The sequence below is a fragment of the Bos indicus genome, chromosome 29 (assembly GCF_029378745.1).
Source record: "Bos indicus isolate NIAB-ARS_2022 breed Sahiwal x Tharparkar chromosome 29, NIAB-ARS_B.indTharparkar_mat_pri_1.0, whole genome shotgun sequence".
Taxonomy (NCBI): Eukaryota; Metazoa; Chordata; class Mammalia; order Artiodactyla; family Bovidae; genus Bos; species Bos indicus.
The window spans coordinates 46,146,761-46,163,859 of record NC_091788.1 but is presented as its reverse complement, the minus strand read 5'-3'; the positions used below and the strand labels follow the sequence as shown (position 1 = coordinate 46,163,859).

The 17,099-nt window shown below is 48.8% G+C and overlaps 1 protein-coding gene across 6 annotated transcripts in view; it reads left to right on the top strand.

Moving 5' to 3' along the window:
- Nucleotides 1-2,616: 2,616 nt before the first annotated feature.
- The window catches only part of CHKA (choline kinase alpha), a 60,833-nt gene continuing 46,350 nt past the window's right edge, over nt 2,617-17,099 (top strand). For 2 of the 6 annotated variants that reach the window (XM_070782373.1, XM_070782378.1), the window contains exon 1: nt 2,619-3,213. In XM_070782373.1, coding sequence (XP_070638474.1) covers nt 2,870-3,213 — 344 coding nt within the window. In that variant the 5' untranslated portion in view covers nt 2,619-2,869. Of the gene's footprint in view, nt 3,214-15,954; nt 16,164-17,099 lie in introns of those variants that run through there. The other 4 variants (XM_070782375.1, XM_070782376.1, XM_070782374.1 and 1 more) reach the window with 4 other exon arrangements.

Genomic DNA, 17,099 nt, shown 5'->3' with positions numbered 1-17,099 from the left:
TGCGGCTCCTAGAGCTAGGAGCAACTAGGACTCTAGAGCACAGGCTCAGTAGTTGTGGTGCGTGGGCTTGGTTGCTCCACAGCACGTAGGATCTTCCCAGACCAGGGATTGAACCTGTGTTTCCTGCATTGCCAGGTGGATTCTTCACCACTGAGCCACCAGGGAAGAACTTTTCAGCAAATATTTCTGGCACACTGAAGGCACTCAAGGGAAAAATGAACCCTTCCTACTAACTTCACTCCTGACTGATGCATCGATATCCTTTACAGCTCAGACTAGGAAGATAGAAAAACATTTAGGTTATTTCCAGCTTTCTTCAGCGAGAAATAACGTGGTGATGGCCAGTTTTGTACATGTATTAGGGGCTTTTTGCTGCTGATGACTTCTTATTTGAGGAGGAAGTCTTGGGGATGGGTGCTACCTCAAGGGTCATGGGCATATTTATCCTTCTGGATTTCTCCTTTGGGTAGTGATGTGTCTGATATTTTTCCTGAACACCCACTGTGTGTTGGATACATCATCACAGATGATTCAGGAAAGTTGCTCCTATTATTATACTCATTGCAGAGGTAAAAGCAGCCTGAGGCTTCTGACTGCCTAGGAGAGATGTCTTCTCAACCTTTCAAAGCCCAGCTCAAACACCCTCTAATGTAAAATTTAATATTTTAGCATTACCATGCCAAGCTACCTCAGTCTCTGCCCTGGAGGTTTTGCATGGAGTTGACAACTCCAGGGCTAAGAGTGGGCCCTGACTGGCCATTGAGAGCAAGTCCAGGACTATAGTTAGACTGTAGTGGGTGGGAAGTTTTGTATCCATACAGGCATGATGCTCTTCACATGAAGGAACCAGGACACCTGCCTTGCTCCTCATCTTCTTCACCGTGGGCCAAGGGTCCTTACCTGAGTCGTTCAGCCTCCACAGGACTCAGTCTCCACATCCATTAAATGGGAGCAGTAATGGACATAACTTTCCAACACCTTTATTGAGGCAATTTCTTATTCCTACAATGAACTGTGATCCCATAAGGAAGCTGTGGGTTCTAACAGCCCAAACCAGCAGACATTAGAGTTCCCTCAAAGGACAGAGGCCCAATCTTCACTTCCTGTATCCCTTCCTCCCTGCCACGTTTCAAGCATTCCTGTGAGATTACCAGGCTGCTGCCACCGGATAGTGGCATAAAGGCCTGTCACCTGGGCAGACCATAGACACAGCCTCACCTTCTCAGGGCTGGTATTTTTAGAAAAGTCCTTGGCCCTCTTATCTAAATGGCCTGACTGGAGACCTTGACTTCTCAGCTTTCCCAACATTCAGCTCCTCCTCTCCCTAAAGTGCTGGGCCGGCTCCCAGCTCCCTCCAGTTCAGTGTCCAGGCCCACCTCCACAGCTATCTTGACAAAAGCCCCCTTTCATCATAATCCTTTGTTCAATGAGCCCTCCCCCCCAACCCCCCTCTTGGAGCAAGTGCAGCCAAGCACACACTGCTAAGAAGAGATGTTTTCTTCCCGAAGACTGTGAAATCCCTACACAGAAGCCATTTCCTGTATGCCAGGCGCTGAATTTCCTAAGCAACCAGGGAAAACTCTTGTCCCAGCTCACGCCGGGTAAAAAGAGGATCCGTAATTTTTAAATGTATCCGTACTCTACTTTTGGAAAGGACTGGGGCGCCGGGGTGAGAGAGGAGAGAGGGACACGGGGCAGTAACATGGGGTAAATGGGGGGGGGCCTGCCCCCCCACCTCCGCGGGCAAAGGTGCGTTAGTCACAGTCACGGGGCTGCCTCCTGTGCGGGGGCGGGCGGGGCGGCCTCCACAAAGACAGGAGCCCCCGCGACACTCACCTTTGGCCAGTGTTCGGGGAGGTCGCGGGGACGCCGCCCCGCCCGCCCCGCGCCCGTAGGCCCAGGCATCCTCAGCACCACGGACAAGGAAACTGAGGCTGCAGAGGGTTGGGCCGGCGGCGCGGCCTTGAACCTGTCTTCCCCCTTTGGGGCCTCGGCTTCTGACCCGGGGACAATAATTTCTCACGCTCCAGCTTGGACGGGGCGTGGCCACGCCTCGCGGAGAGCGCAGCCGGCGCCGGGAAACGTTCTAAAAACACACGTACGGAGCTGCAGAAGGAGGTGCCTCGCTCCAAGGTCGTGGGGAAAGAGAAGTCGGCCCCCGGGCACCCGTTTCCTGCCTGCCCGCCCCCTGCCAGGCTCCAGCCTCTGCTGTCCTGCAGGTTTCGAGGGAGATCCAAGCAAAGTTTCAGCCCCCAAAGAAGAGGTCTGGCTCTCCCGAAGTTCAAGGGCCGCCCGGCCCCCGACCGCTCTCGGGGAGCTCCCAGCAGGCTTACTAGCTTTCTCCATCCTCGTGACCCCAGGAGCCCGCTCGACGCTCCGCCCCCTTGAGGCACCGCCCCTTCGAGGCACCGCCTCCCTCTCCCGCAGCACCCGAGACTGGCAAGGAGGCGGGGCGGGGCCGGTGTGCTCCCGCAGCCAATGGAAAGGCGGCGTGGAGAGGGCGGAGGCGGTTGTGATGCGCCGGGGCCGGCGGGCGGCGGCCAATCAGCGGCGAGCTCGAGGGCGGGCTGTGACGCGGCCGGCGCTCCTCGTGCGGCGGCGGTATAGGAGCGAGCGCCACGGCGAGCGGGACCAGCCGAGTGCTGCTGCCGCCGCCGCCGCCGCCGCCGCCGCCCGCCGCTCGCTACCTCCGCGCCGCCGCCCCGCACCCGTCCGTCGCGCCCCCAGTCGCCCGCGCCCCGGGCCTGCCCGTCAGCGAGGGGGCAAGCGGCCTCGGTGCCCGGCCTCCGTGAGGGGGGCGTCCGGACGGACCCTGAGCCTCGCCTTCACGCGCTGCGGCCGACCGCGCCTCCTCGGCCGCCTGCCCGGCATGAAGACCAAGTTCTGCAACGGGGGCGAGGCGGAGCCCTCGCCGCTCGGGCTGCTGCTGAGCTGCGGCAGCGGCAGCGCGGCCCCGGCGCCCGGCGTGGGGCAGCAGCGCGACGGCGCCAGTGACCGCGAGCCCAAGCAGCTGGGCGGGCGGCAGCCGCCGCTCGCACTGCCCCCGCCGCCGCCGCCGCCGCTGCCCCTACCCCCGCCGCCCCCGCCGCCGCCGCCGGCGGACGACCAGCCCGAGCTCCGGACGCGGCGCAGGGCCTATCTGTGGTGCAAGGAGTTCCTGCCCGGCGCCTGGCGGGGCCTTCGCGAGGACCAGTTCCACATCAGTGTCATCAGGTCGGTGGCAGAGGGGGCGGGCGGTCAGGTGACGCCGGCCGGGGGCGGGGCCCGATGAAGGGGGCGAGAGCCCGACCGGGGGGCCTGCGGCCGGCTAGGGGCCAGATCCAGAAAAACGGACCCCGCGGCCCCTCAAGGCCACCCCCCCACCCTCCGCCTGAAGGCAGGCTGTTGAAAACATACCGGTGTCGTGGGAAAACAGGTCTCTTCTAAGGAGAGCAATATTGTTCAGTCACAAAGTACACTTTGTACAGAAGCTTAAAATGCGTCTGAAAGAACTGAAAGTGTTGATCGCTCAGTCATGTCCGACCCTTTGTGACTCCATGGGCCATAGCCCACCAGGCTCCTCAGTCCATGGGGATTCTCCAGGCAAGGATACTGGAGTGGGTTGCCATGCCCTCCTCCAGGGGATCTTCCCAACCCTGGGATTGAACCTGGGTCTCCTGCATTGTCAGGCGGATTCTTTACCCACTGAGCCACCCGGGCAGCCGGAAATATGTCTAGCAAGTCCCTTTGGGTTTAGGGACTTGAATGAAGGAGGGATATTGTGGCCCGCTTAAAAAAAATCACCTGGTGACTTTTGCTTTTAGTTTCTCTAGTCCAAGATTAGATCTCTTTCCTGTTGAAAGAGACATTTGTATGCGGTGAAGTGGTGGCTTCTGTTCATTCCTCACTAACTTTGCAGACATGTAGGTGGGTGACAAGCCAAAATTAGGATGTGTGGCTCTAAAAATAACTATTAAAGGTAAAAAGATTTTGCCCCCTTTGTTAAGCTTAGAAAACTTAATCATAAGTTTAAATTACAAGAAGTGTGTGTGTGTGTCTGTGTGTGTACGTATGTATTCAGGCTTAACCAGAAAACATGAATTTGGTTTTTGTCAATACTGTGCCTTTGAGATGACCACTTACCATTTAGTAGGCTTCCTACTGTTGAGACATTTAAAAATGTGTGGTCTTTTACTGCTAATTTTCTTTTAACTGTTTGACCAGGTTGAGTGCAGTGTCTAGAAACTGGCTGGCTGGCACCAATAATCCTGAAATCCAGTTTTCGTCATTTGATTCCTTTTCTGTGCCCAGTGTTTTACCAGAGCCGCAAATGCAGCAGAATTAACTGACCTTCACTTTATTTTTGTGCCAGTGGCCTTTCTTACAGATACGCTTAGGAGCAGTGAGAGTCGAAGAGAAAGGAAAGCCCAAGAATTGCCTAATTAAATGTTCTGTTTTTTTGTTTTTTCTCCCCAAATGAAACTTTCTTCCAAGCTATCACATTTAGTTAGGCCTGAAAATTCTCTGTGAGAGGCTTGTCCCTTGTGATGCTCAGATCATCCAGCTGTAAAATGGAAGGTGTAAGGGGCAGCGGCTTGCCTGAGGTCAGTGGCTCTGAGCTGACCTTAGAGCGAGCTGCCCAGCCTCTTGAACCCGCTGCCTACTCCAGTGCTCTCTCCTGTTGCCTCTGAAAACATGTGGACACCTTGGATCCAGCTGTAGGTGTTTTTGTGGCCCCTTTCTGGGGAGTGTCACTCATTAGCAAAACCTTTTGTGTTTTGCGCAAATCTGACAATCTTAAAAGCTTAGAGGATGTCGATGAAAAAACTAATCAGTCTTCAATCTAAGAAAGAAATGGGAAGTTTTATTCGATCCAGGCTGAGCCTCATAACCCAGTGACAGCCTCTGAAAACTCTGAGAACTGTTGGGGGTGTGGGGAGCTGTGTGTACGTGGCCGAGAGCGACCTTGCTGACAAGTACATGTCTCAGCAGAAGGTTGCTGCTAATCAGGAGGAACAGACATCTGTGTTAATGATCTCAGTGTGGGAAGGTGCAGGAATCCAGCTTTGTGAGATATTTCTCCTGGAAACAATCTGAGGGCCAATTTGGTCATTTTTCCTAGAGCAAGAAGTACCTCATCCTAATCTTTGCCCTGAATTCCTTTGGGGATGAATGTGAGTCAGTGATCGCAGTGGCTAATGATTTGATGCTTATAGAACTGGACGGTGGGCAAGATTCTCTACAGTCCTTTCCCTTTCAGTCTTAATTTGACCAAGGTTTAGGAGGCATTTGGTGAGCAATTCCATGGTGCTAGCCATGCTCACTCCCAGGTCAGGGGAGGATTTCCTTGATAGGCCCCTTGATGTGCTGTTAGGGGACTAGGCCCTGTGAACAGCAACCAAAAGCCTCTGGACCACGTATCTTAGTAGTCTGTTATGCTCCAAGAAACAGTTCCCTGTTGTTGCTTCTTCCCACATGTAGAGCTATACTACTATAGTCATTGGTTTTACAGAGCTATATACTTAGTCAATCATTTCAAGTTATCTAGTAGCCATTAATTTTATTGGAGGCTTAGTCACACGTTTGGTAACGTAGGAAACAGTAATCTTATAAAATAGGCAGAATGCAAGTAATGTAGCTAGTGACATTAACAAGGTCACGAGTGACTAAACTAAGAACTCGCATTAGGTGTAGCCCCGTCTCTTCTGGGCCAATTGCTGTTCTGAAGGGAAATGATGTATTGGCATTGTAAACGTGACATATGTGTGTATGAGATGCTTGAAGGGAAATGATATATCGGCACTAAAGTTCACTGAAAGTGTCTGCACATGCAAGGTGAGTGACTCCTGAGAGGACTGAGAGAGAGGAAGGATTGAGAGAGGAGTTTTGTGGCTGGCTCCAGAAGAAGGAAAATTGATCTTAATGGTTGCGTGGGTATTTCTGCCACTGGGGAGGGCTGGTTAACAACGTAACACTCCAAGGGGGAGGGAGGAGGCCAAAATGGGCAGAGAAGAGTTTTATGTTTAAATTTTTCTTGTCTTGCCTTAAAATACAAATTTTTATTTCATCAAGAATGTTTTGTTTCTTTTCTCCAGGAATCGATAATCTTGAAAGACACAGCTTTCCTATTGGCTTGGTGGACCTTTTAGAATAATGTTGTATGGTATGGTGTCAGTCCTGTTTTCTGGAAGAATGTAGTTATGGAATGAGTTGAATGAGGAGAAAGAGGTGTTTTAGAGTATAGAAAGTGGGTGATGCCTAGTTAAAAAAAAAAAAGATAGACAAAAGAGACAGTTCAGAGTGGGGAGAGGGATACACCTGGCTGAAATTCAGTGGCCCTCCACAGCCAGTTCCCTTATGGGTTCTGGCGACCACGTCTTCCTGGCCCACATCTCCAGCCCCGGCTTTCTGCTGGGTGCTGGTCCGCCTTCGGTTTATGCGAGCTCGCTCAGCTTAGTCCAGCCAGTCCGTCCCACGTTTAACCCTTCTGCTCCTCCCCACCCTGGAATATGCTTCTCCTGCTTTTTTTTTTTTTTTCTTTTTCTTTGAACTATTAATATTAACAGCAGCCGGCTGGTGCCCCAGGGTTATTTCTCAGATTTCTCATTCTCTCTGGAAGCCTTTGTCAACACGCGATAGCAGCTAAACCCTGGTGACCTGCTTCTGCGCCCACACCTCCCGTCTGCTCCTGCTCTGCTGTCCTGGCTTAGACCCTGTAACAGGAGTCGCTTGTGCTGTGGGTTGCCTCAGCCCCGGCTCAATACACCATTGCCAGGGATTTCTCAAATATCCTGACTCCTTTGTTTGAAAGTTTACGGTGGCTTCTGTAGCTGGAGAATAAAATCCAAACTTGTTTGCATGTGTTACACTTGGGCCCCAGCCTTACTTTTTCAGAGTGGTTCTTTTTTTGTTATTGTTTTATAAATCTCTCCTTTCCCCTAACCAGCAACAACTAACTGAGCTAGTTACACTTGACCTTGTGTTTCTTGAATGAGCTTTGTTTTCCGTCTCCAGGCCTTTCTTCGCTCCTACACTCTACTTGGCAGCCTGGTGTCTGCTTTTAAAATACCTCCTTCAAGGCCTAAGTTAGAGAGCCAGAAGAATTAATTTCTTCCTCGCTTAGGTTTCTTCTATAGCACTTTCTGCATAGACACCTTTGTGTCACAGCACTTACCGTATTGTGTGTTTATTCGTTCAACTGCGTTAGATTGAATTTTTAGAGGGAGGTCATGTTCATCTTTACATCTTCAGCAATAGAAAAGCGCTTGACTTTAGCCCCTGGATTTTAGCTTAAATTGGCTTCTTTTCTGTCCTTCTAATGTGATTACAGGGGTCTTTGTCATCAGACTGCTGGTTGCCCAAGTCCCTCCAGCTAAGAGTGGTATAGGGAAGGATAAAAATTATCGGAACATGAAAATTGTCTGTAATGAGTTGACGACTTGGGAGTTTTCTCCATGCCCGGACATCATAGCTGAACATCAGCTTGTACCTCTGCCCATGAAATCAGTGTTATTGTCACACTCAGTGCTGGTTGGTAAAGCGGTCACAGTTGTGAAATATAATTGTTAATCTTGCAAAAGATGCACAATGTCTTTTAAGTTTGAGGAAAGAAATGTTTGAGGACTGAAAGTTTCACACATGTCCCTCCACAGCCCACTAGTTAAGAAACGATGGGGTAGATGATATCACGAGCGCCTCAAAATTGAATCGTTTGAGTATCAAGACAGAGAGGCCCTTGAAAAAGACTGGCAAAATCCTCAGCTGTATTTGCAAAATTCTACAGCAGGAGTTAAAGAAAGAGTGAGTTGTGCTTTGTGGTGCCATCATAAATGTTTTTGGAAAAATTAAGCCAAAATTCCCTACTTGGTTTCCTTTTTATGTCATAGTTCCATTTATAACCTACGTTATGTTACATGTAAAAACATAAATGGTTCTGTTTCATTTTTCAAGATAAAGTTTCATTTGCACTTTGTTTTTACTACACACTGAAAATTTGGTCTCTTAATTGGCTTTACTTCTTTCCAAAAAACAAAAAAAAGAATCAACTTTAGAGCCGTTTTAGATTGACAGCCGAATCGGGCAGAAAGTACAGAGTTGGCTTTTTACCTCCCCGTCCCCCGCAGCCCCCGTGGCTGTCGGTCACTCTCCTCCCCCAGCGCGCCCGTGCACCTGCACTGGCGTGGCGTTACCACGCTCCACAGTTGACACTAGGGTCCACTCTTGGCGGAGTACATTCTGTAGGTTTGGCCAGACGCGTGATGGCGTATTGTATCCACCGCTGTAGGATCCTACAGAAGCGCCTGCTGCTGCTGCTAAGTCGCTTCAGTCGTGTCCGACTCTGTGTGACCCCATGGACGGCAGCCCATCAGGCTCCCCCCGTCCCTGGGATTCTCCAGGCAAGACCACTGGAGTGGGTTGCCATTTCCTTCTCCAGTGCATGAAAGTGAAAACAGTGAAGTCGCTCAGTCGTGTCCGACTCTTGGCGACCCCACGGACTGCAGCCCACCAGGCTCCTCTATCCATGGGATTTTCCAGGCAAGAGTACTGGAGTGGGGTGCCATTGCCTTCGCCAACAGAAGAGCCTCATGACCCCCAAAGTCCTGTGTCCTCTGTCTGTTTATCCCACCCTCCCCTCAACCCCTCATCTTTTCAGTGTCTCCATAGGTTTGCCTTTTCTAGAACATCGTATGGTTGGAACCATGCAGTATGGCCTTCTTGGATTGCCTTCTTTCACTTGATAAACATTTACATTTACTCCATATCTTTTCATGGCTTGATAGTCTTAGCGCTGAATCATTGCCCATGGTCTGGGTGTACCACAGTTTTATCCATTGGCCTACTGAAGGATATTTTTGATTGCTTCCAAGTTTTGACAGTTATGAATACAGCTCTTAGGAACATCCTTGTACAGGTTTTTGTGTGGACATAACTTTTCAGTTTATTTGGGTAAATAGCAAGCACAGTTGCTGGATTATATGGTAAGAGTATGTTTATGTAAGAAACTGCCAAAGTGGCTGTACCGCTTCTCATTCCCATCAGCAGTGAGTGAGGGGCATGTGGGGCAGGGAATTGCTCCACAGCCTCATCAGCATTTGATGTCAGTGTTCTGGATTTGAGCCATTGAGAAGGTGTGTGATGGGATCTGGTTTTAATTTGTGGTTCTCTGATGACAAGCGATGTGAAGCAGCTTTTCATATGCTTACTTGCCATTGCTGTATCTCCTTTGGTTAGCCCAGTTTCAGTCAGGTTGTTTGTCTTCTTGTTGAATTTTGAGAGTTCTTTGAATATTTTAGATAATAGTCCTTTATCAGAGGACTTCCCTGGTGGCACTAGTGGTAAAGAATCCGCCTGCCAGTGCAGGAGACACAAGGGATGTGGGTTCAATCCCTGAGTCGGGAAGATCCCCTGGAGGAGGGAATGGCAACCCACTCCAGTATTCTTGCCTGGGAAATCCATGGACAGAGGAGCCTGGCGGGCCGCAGTCCGTGGGGTCGTAAAGAGTCGGACACGACTGAATGACTGAGTACCACCTTTATCAGATTTGTCGTTTGCAGATATTTTCTTGCAGTTTGTGGCTGTGTCTTCACATTCTCTGGATAGTGCCTTTTGCAGAGCAGAATTGTTTAATCTGAATGAAGTCCAGCTTATGAGTTATTTCTTTTATGGATCCTGTCTTTGGAGTTGTATCTAAAACCTCATCACCATACCCAAGGTCTTCTAGATTTTCTTCAGTGTGATTTTCTAGTTTTATAGTTTTGCATTTTCCGTTTAGGTCAGTCAGTTTTTTTGAGGTTCTTTTTTTTTTTTTTTTTTTCCTCACTGCACACCTTGCAGGATCTCAGATCCCCAACCAGAGATTGAACCCAGGCCCATGACAGTGAAAGTGTCAAATCCTAACCACTAGACCACCAGGGAACTCTATTTTGAGTTCATTTTTGTGACGATATAAGGTCTGTATCTACAGTTCATTTTTCTTTTGGCTGGGCTGTAAGGTTTGGGGGATCTTACTTCCCCAGCCAGGCATCGAACCCATGCCCCCTGCAATAAAAGCACAGAGTCCTAACCACTGGATCGCCAGGGAATTCCCTAGGTTTCGTTTTTTTTGCTTGTGGATGTCCAGTTGTTCCAGCGCCGCTTTTGAAAGGACTGTCCTTTCTCTACAGTTTTGTCTTTGCGCTCTGTCGAGATCAGTTGACCACGTGGGTCTGTTCCGAGGCTCTGCATGCTGTTCCATCGGTCTGTATGTCTTTTTTGCCAGTATCACAGTGTCTTGATTACTGTAGCTTTGTAGTAAGTCTTGAAATCTGATAGGATTAGTCCTCAGACTTTGTTCTTTTTCAGTATCGAGTTGACTATTGTAGGTCTTTTCCTTCTCCATATAGCTTTAGAATCAGTTTACTAACATCCACAATATAACTTAATGGGATTTTTATTGGGATCACTTGAATATATAGACCCAGTAGGGAAGAACGGACATCTTGACAGTATTGAGTCTTACTCTTCACATGGGTCATGTCTCCATGTATTTAGTTCTTCTTTGATGTCTTTCTTTAGAATTTTTTAGTTTTCCTCATATAGATCTTGTACATATTTTATTAGGTTTATACCTCAGTATTTAATTTTGGGGAGTGCTAATGTAAAGAAATAGAGGAAAACAACAGAATGGGAAAGACTAGAGGTCTCTTTAAGAAAATTAGAGATACCAAGGGAACATTTCATGCAAAGATGGACTCAATAAAGGACAGAAATGGTATGGACCTAACAGAAGCAGAAGATATTAAGAAGAGGTGGCAGGAATACACAGAAGAACTGTACAAAAAAGATCTTCACGACCAAGAAAATCACGATGGTGTGATCACTGACCTAGAGCCAGACATCCTGGAATGTGAAGTCAAGTGGGCCTTAGAAAGCATCACTACGAACAAAGCTAGTGGAGGTGATGGAATTCCAGGTGAGCTATTTCAAATCCTGAAAGATGATGCTGTGAAAATGCTGCACTCAATATGCCAGCCAATTTGGAAAACTCAGCAGTGGCCACAGGACTGGAAAAGGTCAGTTTTCATTCCAATCCCAAAGAAAGCCAATGCCAAAGAATGCTCAAACTACTGCACAGTTGCACTCATCTCACACGCTAGTAAAATAATGCTCAAAATTCTCCAAGCCAGGCTTCAGCAATACGTGAACCGTGAACTTCCAGATGTTCAAGCTGGTTTTAGAAAAGGCGAGGAACCAGAGATCAAATTGCCAACATCCTCTGGATCATGGAAAAAGCAAGAGAGTTCCAGAAAAACATCTATTTCTGCTTTATTGACTATGCCAAAGCCTTTGACTGTGTGGAGCACAATAAACTGTGGAAAATTCTGAAAGAAATGGGAATACCAGACCACCTGACCTGCCTCTTGAGAAACCTATATGCAGGTCAGGAAGCAACAGTTAGAACTGGACACAGAACAACAGACTGGTTCCAAATAGGAAAAGGAGTACGTCAAGGCTGTATATTGTCACCCTGCTTATTTAACTTATATGCAGAGTACATCATGAGAAACGCTGGGCTGGAAGAAGCGCAAGCTGGAATCAAGATTGCCAGGAGAAATATCAATAACCTCAGATATGCAGATGACACCACCCTTATGGCAGAAAGTGAAGAGGAACTAAAAAGCCTCTTGATGAAAGTGAAAGTGGAGAGTGAAAAAGTTGGCTTAAAGCTCAACATTCAGAAAACCAAGATCATGGCATCTGGTCCCATCACTTCATGGGAAATAGATGGGGAAACAGTGCAAACAGTGTCAGACTTTATTTTTAGGGGCTCCAAAATCACTGCAGATGGTGAATGCAGCCATGAAATTAAAAGATGCTTACTCCTTGGAAGAAAAGTTATGACCAACCTAGATAGCATATTGAAAAGCAGAGACATTACTTTGCCAACAAAGGTCTGTCTAGTCAAGGCTATGGTTTTTCCAGTGGTCATGTATGGATATGAGAGTTGAACTGTGAAGAAAGCTGAGCGCCGAAGAGTTGATGCTTTTGAACTGTGGTGTTGGAGAAGACTCTTGAGAGTCCCCTGGTCTCCAGGGAGATCCAACCAGTCCATCCTGAAGGAGATCAGCCCTGGGATTTCTTTGGAAGGAATGATGCTAAAGCTGAAACTCCAGTACTTTGGCCACTTAATGCGAAGAGTTGACTCATTGGAAAAGACTGATGCTAGGAGGGATTGGGGGCAGGAGGACAAGGGGATGAGAGAGGATGAGATGGCTGGATGGCATCACTGACTCGATGGACGTAAGTCTGAGTGAACTCCGGGAGTTGGTGATGGACAGGGAGGCCTGGCGTGTTGCGATTCATGGGGTCGCAAAGAGTCGGACACGACTGAGTGACTGAACTGAGCTGAATGTAAATAATATGTTTTAAATTTCAGTTTCTACTTGTTCATTACTCATATATAGGAAGGAGACTGACTTTTGTGTATTAACCTTGTCTCATATAACCTTGTTGTAATCGCTTAGTTGTTTTTGTTTTTTTTTTTTCTGCCTAGTCTCTGGCTTGCTCAGCTCTGACCCTGATGCCCATGCTCTCCTTTTCAGTTTTCTTCTCCAGTGGAGCCCTGGCCATCAAGCCTAGACTGGCCACCGCCCCCCGATCTCAGCATCCTCTGCCCACTGGCAGGGAGTCTTGTACTGCCCTAGGACAGCATTGTCTTCAGCTTTCCATCAGCCTATTGTGCATCTGTAGCCGGACTGCCATCTCCCTGTACATCAACACTCAGTTGTCTCACTGGGCCTAGCCCTTATGGCACCCCACTCCAGTACTCTTGTCTGGAGAATCCCATGGACGGAGGAGCCTGGTGGGCTGCGGTCCATGGGGTCGCTGAGGGTCGGACACAACTGAGCGACTTCACTTTCACTTTTCACTTTCATGCAGTGGAGAAGGAAATGGCAACCCACTCCAGTGTTCTTGCCTGGAGAATCCCAGGACGAGGGAGCCTGGTGGGCTGCCATCTATGGGGTCGCACAGAGTCAGACATGACTGAAGCAACTTAGCAGCAGCAGCAGCTGTGTCACAGCAGTCCAGGGGCTGGTGATGAAACAATAATATGTAAGGCCTGGGAGGTCTGGGTGGGCTGGAAGGGATGTGGGTTCTTTGTGGAGAAAGTGAGAGTGAATTCAAGTGAATCCATCCTTGAATTCACTCTGAAAGGTGGAAGGACCTTGCAGGTGGGAAGAGAGGGCAGAAGCGGGTTGTGTCCCAAGGATGCTCGGGTTGGTGGCTTGAAATGGGTATCTTCAAAATACTTTCTGAGGGACACCGAGTCATGTCTGGACACCTTTTGATTGTCATGGTTTCGTGGTGGTGGTGTTGGTGACCCTGGCACCTGATGGTGATCCTGGTAGAGGGCAGGGACACTGCTGAACGCCCTGCAATGCACAGCGCAGCCCTCTCCTCTCGTGCCCCCAGTAGCGATGGGGCTGAGGATTGTGCAGCCTCGAGTAGAGGACTGAAGACAGAGCTTTCTCCACCTGGCACACCCTTAATAAATGAACTTTTGGCACTTCCACTGCAGGGGACACGGGTTCTATCCCTGGTCAGTGAACCAAGATCCTGCATGCCATGCAGTGTGGCAAAAAAAAAAAAAAATTTTTTTGCTTTGCAGTTGGTGGTGATGGTAACCAACCGACGTCATTCGGCCCTAGACATCGTTACACTGTTCTCCCGAGCAACGTGACGTCATCCCGCACTAGAAACCGTTACACTGTTCTCCCCAGCAATGTGACATCATCCCGCACTAGACACCGTCACGCTGTTCTCCCGAGCAACGTGACGTCATCCCGCGCTAGACAGCGTCACGCTGTTCTCCCGAGCAACGTGACGTCATCCCGCGCTAGACAGCGTCACGCTGTTCTCCCGAGCAACGTGACGTCATCCCATGCTAGACACCATCACACTGTTCTCCCGAACAACGTGACTTCATCCCACACTAGACACCGTTACACTGTTCTCCCGAGCAACGTGCTGAAAGCCCCGCAGCCATCTGCAGAGCCAGCGGCCCACCTGGGACCAAGACTCTGCCTTAATTGTGCCCGCAGACTCGGTGCCGAGAAGGCTGGGCGCTCAGATGCCTGCCCCCGATGACGGCACAGCTGTGCTGTCACTGAGCTGAAGTGGTTTTTCCCCCTGAGCTGTGGTTGGTTCACGTTGAATTTTAGATGGTTAGAAGAAATTTTTCAAAAATGCACTCTTTTCCCCCTTGTTTGTGTTCTAAATTCAGGTATTTAGGAATTTAGATATTTAGATGTTCAGAAACTTAGATATTATCTAAATATGTTTCCATATTATCCTGTCTTCCATCTTCCCTGCTTACAGCCCTATGGACTTAAGGATACTTTTTTCTGCTTAGGTATTGGTTATGATGTTAACTTTTTTCTAGTCATCTTGACTTTTATTTATTTTATTCTTTATAATTTTATTTCATTTTTTTCTTTTGGCCACACCGTGCAGCATGTGGGATCTTAGTTCCCCAACCAGGGATCGAACTTGTGCCCTCTGCAGTGGAAGCATGGAGTCTTAACTATTGGACCATGAGTGAGGGCCTCTTGACTTTTAGATGGTGCTCTTGCAGCTCCTGGGTGCAGGCTCTGAGCCTTAGGGAGGCCAAGTCCTGTGCGTGTTGGGTTTTGCACCAGGTTACTTGTGGACAGTTTGCAGAGGTTTCAGTCACTTTTTGGTTTTCAACAGAGTGCAGTCGGTTTGATGCAGGCCAGAAACTAACCACTGCAGTTTAGCAGATGAAAGCCTTTGTATTAAAGACTTCCCTGGAGCAGGCAGTATCTTGGGTTTCTCATTATTTAAGCTGACTCTTTTTACAAGTGTTTAAAAATATATAGATGTTTTTGATGGATGAATGGATGAGCAGAGTGTGGCATATGCATACAATCAGATATTATCCAGCTTTGATAAAAAGGAGATGCTGAAATGTTACAGCATGGTGAACCTGGGGGACGTTATGCTAAGTGAAATAAACCAGTCCCCAAAAGACAAATATTGCCTGACACCACTGCTGTGAGTTCCCGAGAGGAGTCAAGTTCATGGGGACACAGTATCCTGGTGGGTGCCAGGGACTGGGGGGTGGGGACTGGGGAGTTCGTGTTTAAAGGGGGTCAGCTTTATGAGATGAAGAGCTCTGGAGGTGGAAGGTGGTGATTCACAGCAGTTGAATGTACCTAATGGACAGTCACAAGTGCTTCCGATGGCAAACTGTGTTATGGGTATTCTACCTCAAACTTACAAATTGGAAAGGAATACCTTCTGGATGTTTGACATTAGGAATGGCGTATTGCTGACCTTGGGCACTGCAGCAAAGTGTAGTATCCCCACAGCGTGGGTTTTCCCCAGGTAGAATGCTGTAGAATCAAACAAGTAACCTCATTAAGACTTGGTTAAGTCTACAGATTAAGGATACAAGCCATTTGTAAAGCTACTTGAACACGTGTTGCTAGAACAAAAGCTGTTCCACAGTGAACCTCAGTCTAATGAGGTGATTTTACTCCAAAACTTTCAGAGATTGTTTCTCTGGGACAGAGTCTACATGCTGGATGCAAGCTCTCCCCCGCGTTCTCTTTATCACTGTAGTTAACAGTACCAGCCACTTCCTGTCGCCAGTGAGTACTTGCCCCTCCGGGCACGACATTCTCAGGTGCCCAGCGCCTGCCCGGCGTAGACCAGCTTCCTGCCGCCGCGTCAGCGTGACTCACACAGCACAGCGCGTATGAGTCACATCTGCTGGGCTGTTCAGCCTTAACGGGCTTAGCGTGGACTCAAACTTGACCTCCTTTCTACATGTGGGGGATATTTTCAATCTATGAGAACTTCCCAGAGCAACCAAAGTTGACTGACAGTCTTAACAGCCAATACCTGATGGTATGAAAAACACCCCAAAAAAATTTCAGTGTGTGTGTTTTTTTTTTTTTTTTTAGTTTTTATTGGACTATAGTTGTTTTACAATGTTCTGTTAGTTTCTGCTGTACAGCAAAGTGAATCGGCTATAGTGAAAGTGAAGTTGCTCAGTCGTGTGCGACTCTTTGCGACCCCATGGACTGTAGTCTACCAGGTTCCACCATCCATGGGAGTTTCCAGGCAAGAATACTGGAGTGGGTTGCCATTTCCTTCTCCATTCAGTGTTTTTCCACAAGGTGGGTGAAGAGTCGGGAAGGATTTGTGAAGCAGCTGTGCAAGCAAGATGCCATCTTGCCCTGCAGCTTCCTGGCTGGAGAGGGAGTGAGGAGGGCAGGGCTGGGTCAGGCGTCCACCTCGAGAACTGAGCCTTAGAGGGCCCGGGGGGCTGGGGGGCTGGTATTTCCCGTTGCTGGGGCTGCAGCCGCCTTCCTTTGCTTCCCGGTGTTCCAGTAGGTGTTCAGTCAGGCTTCCTGGCTCTCTGTGTTGGAGTGGGGAGCGCTTCTGCCACCTCTGGCCGCCCGGTAAAGTGCCGCGGTGCCGTAGGTGGTGCGCTGATAAAGCCAGCAGTGTTTTTTCCTCATTTGCCATATGGCGGGAAGTGCTCATCTTCTTCTCCCTCCTTGAAAATCTCCACTGCTGTTAAATCTGGAAATTAATTGTATGTCATCCCAAATGTGACAGTAACCTGTTTGAAATGTAGTGACCCAAGGAGGCGACAGGACGAGGCGGTTGGGTGACGTCACCGACTCAGTGGACATGAGTGTGAGCAAACGCCGGGAGTTAGTGAAGGACAGGGAAGCCTGACTGCTGCAGTCCGTGGGGCCGCAAAGAGTCGGACATGACTGAGCGTTCTGAACAACAGCAACAACAACAATTAGCAAATTAGGGGGGCGTGATTACTTTTGTGTCTTACCAGGTTTGGGGGCTTTGCCCTGCGTGTAGGTAACATGTAAATTCCCCCGAGCCCTGTCATTGTGTAACATAGTCGACTGCCGTTGGAAAGGGTTATGCTGTAGGTTCTGGAACAGCGGGGCTAAAGTAGAAAAAGATGAGTCAGAGAAAAATCAAGTTGGCTGAATCTAGAACTAGTGACCAAGAAGCAGATTTATCATCATTATTATAGAGTGCCATCAGTGAAAAATACTTTGGTTTTTTTAAGGACTCTGCCATGA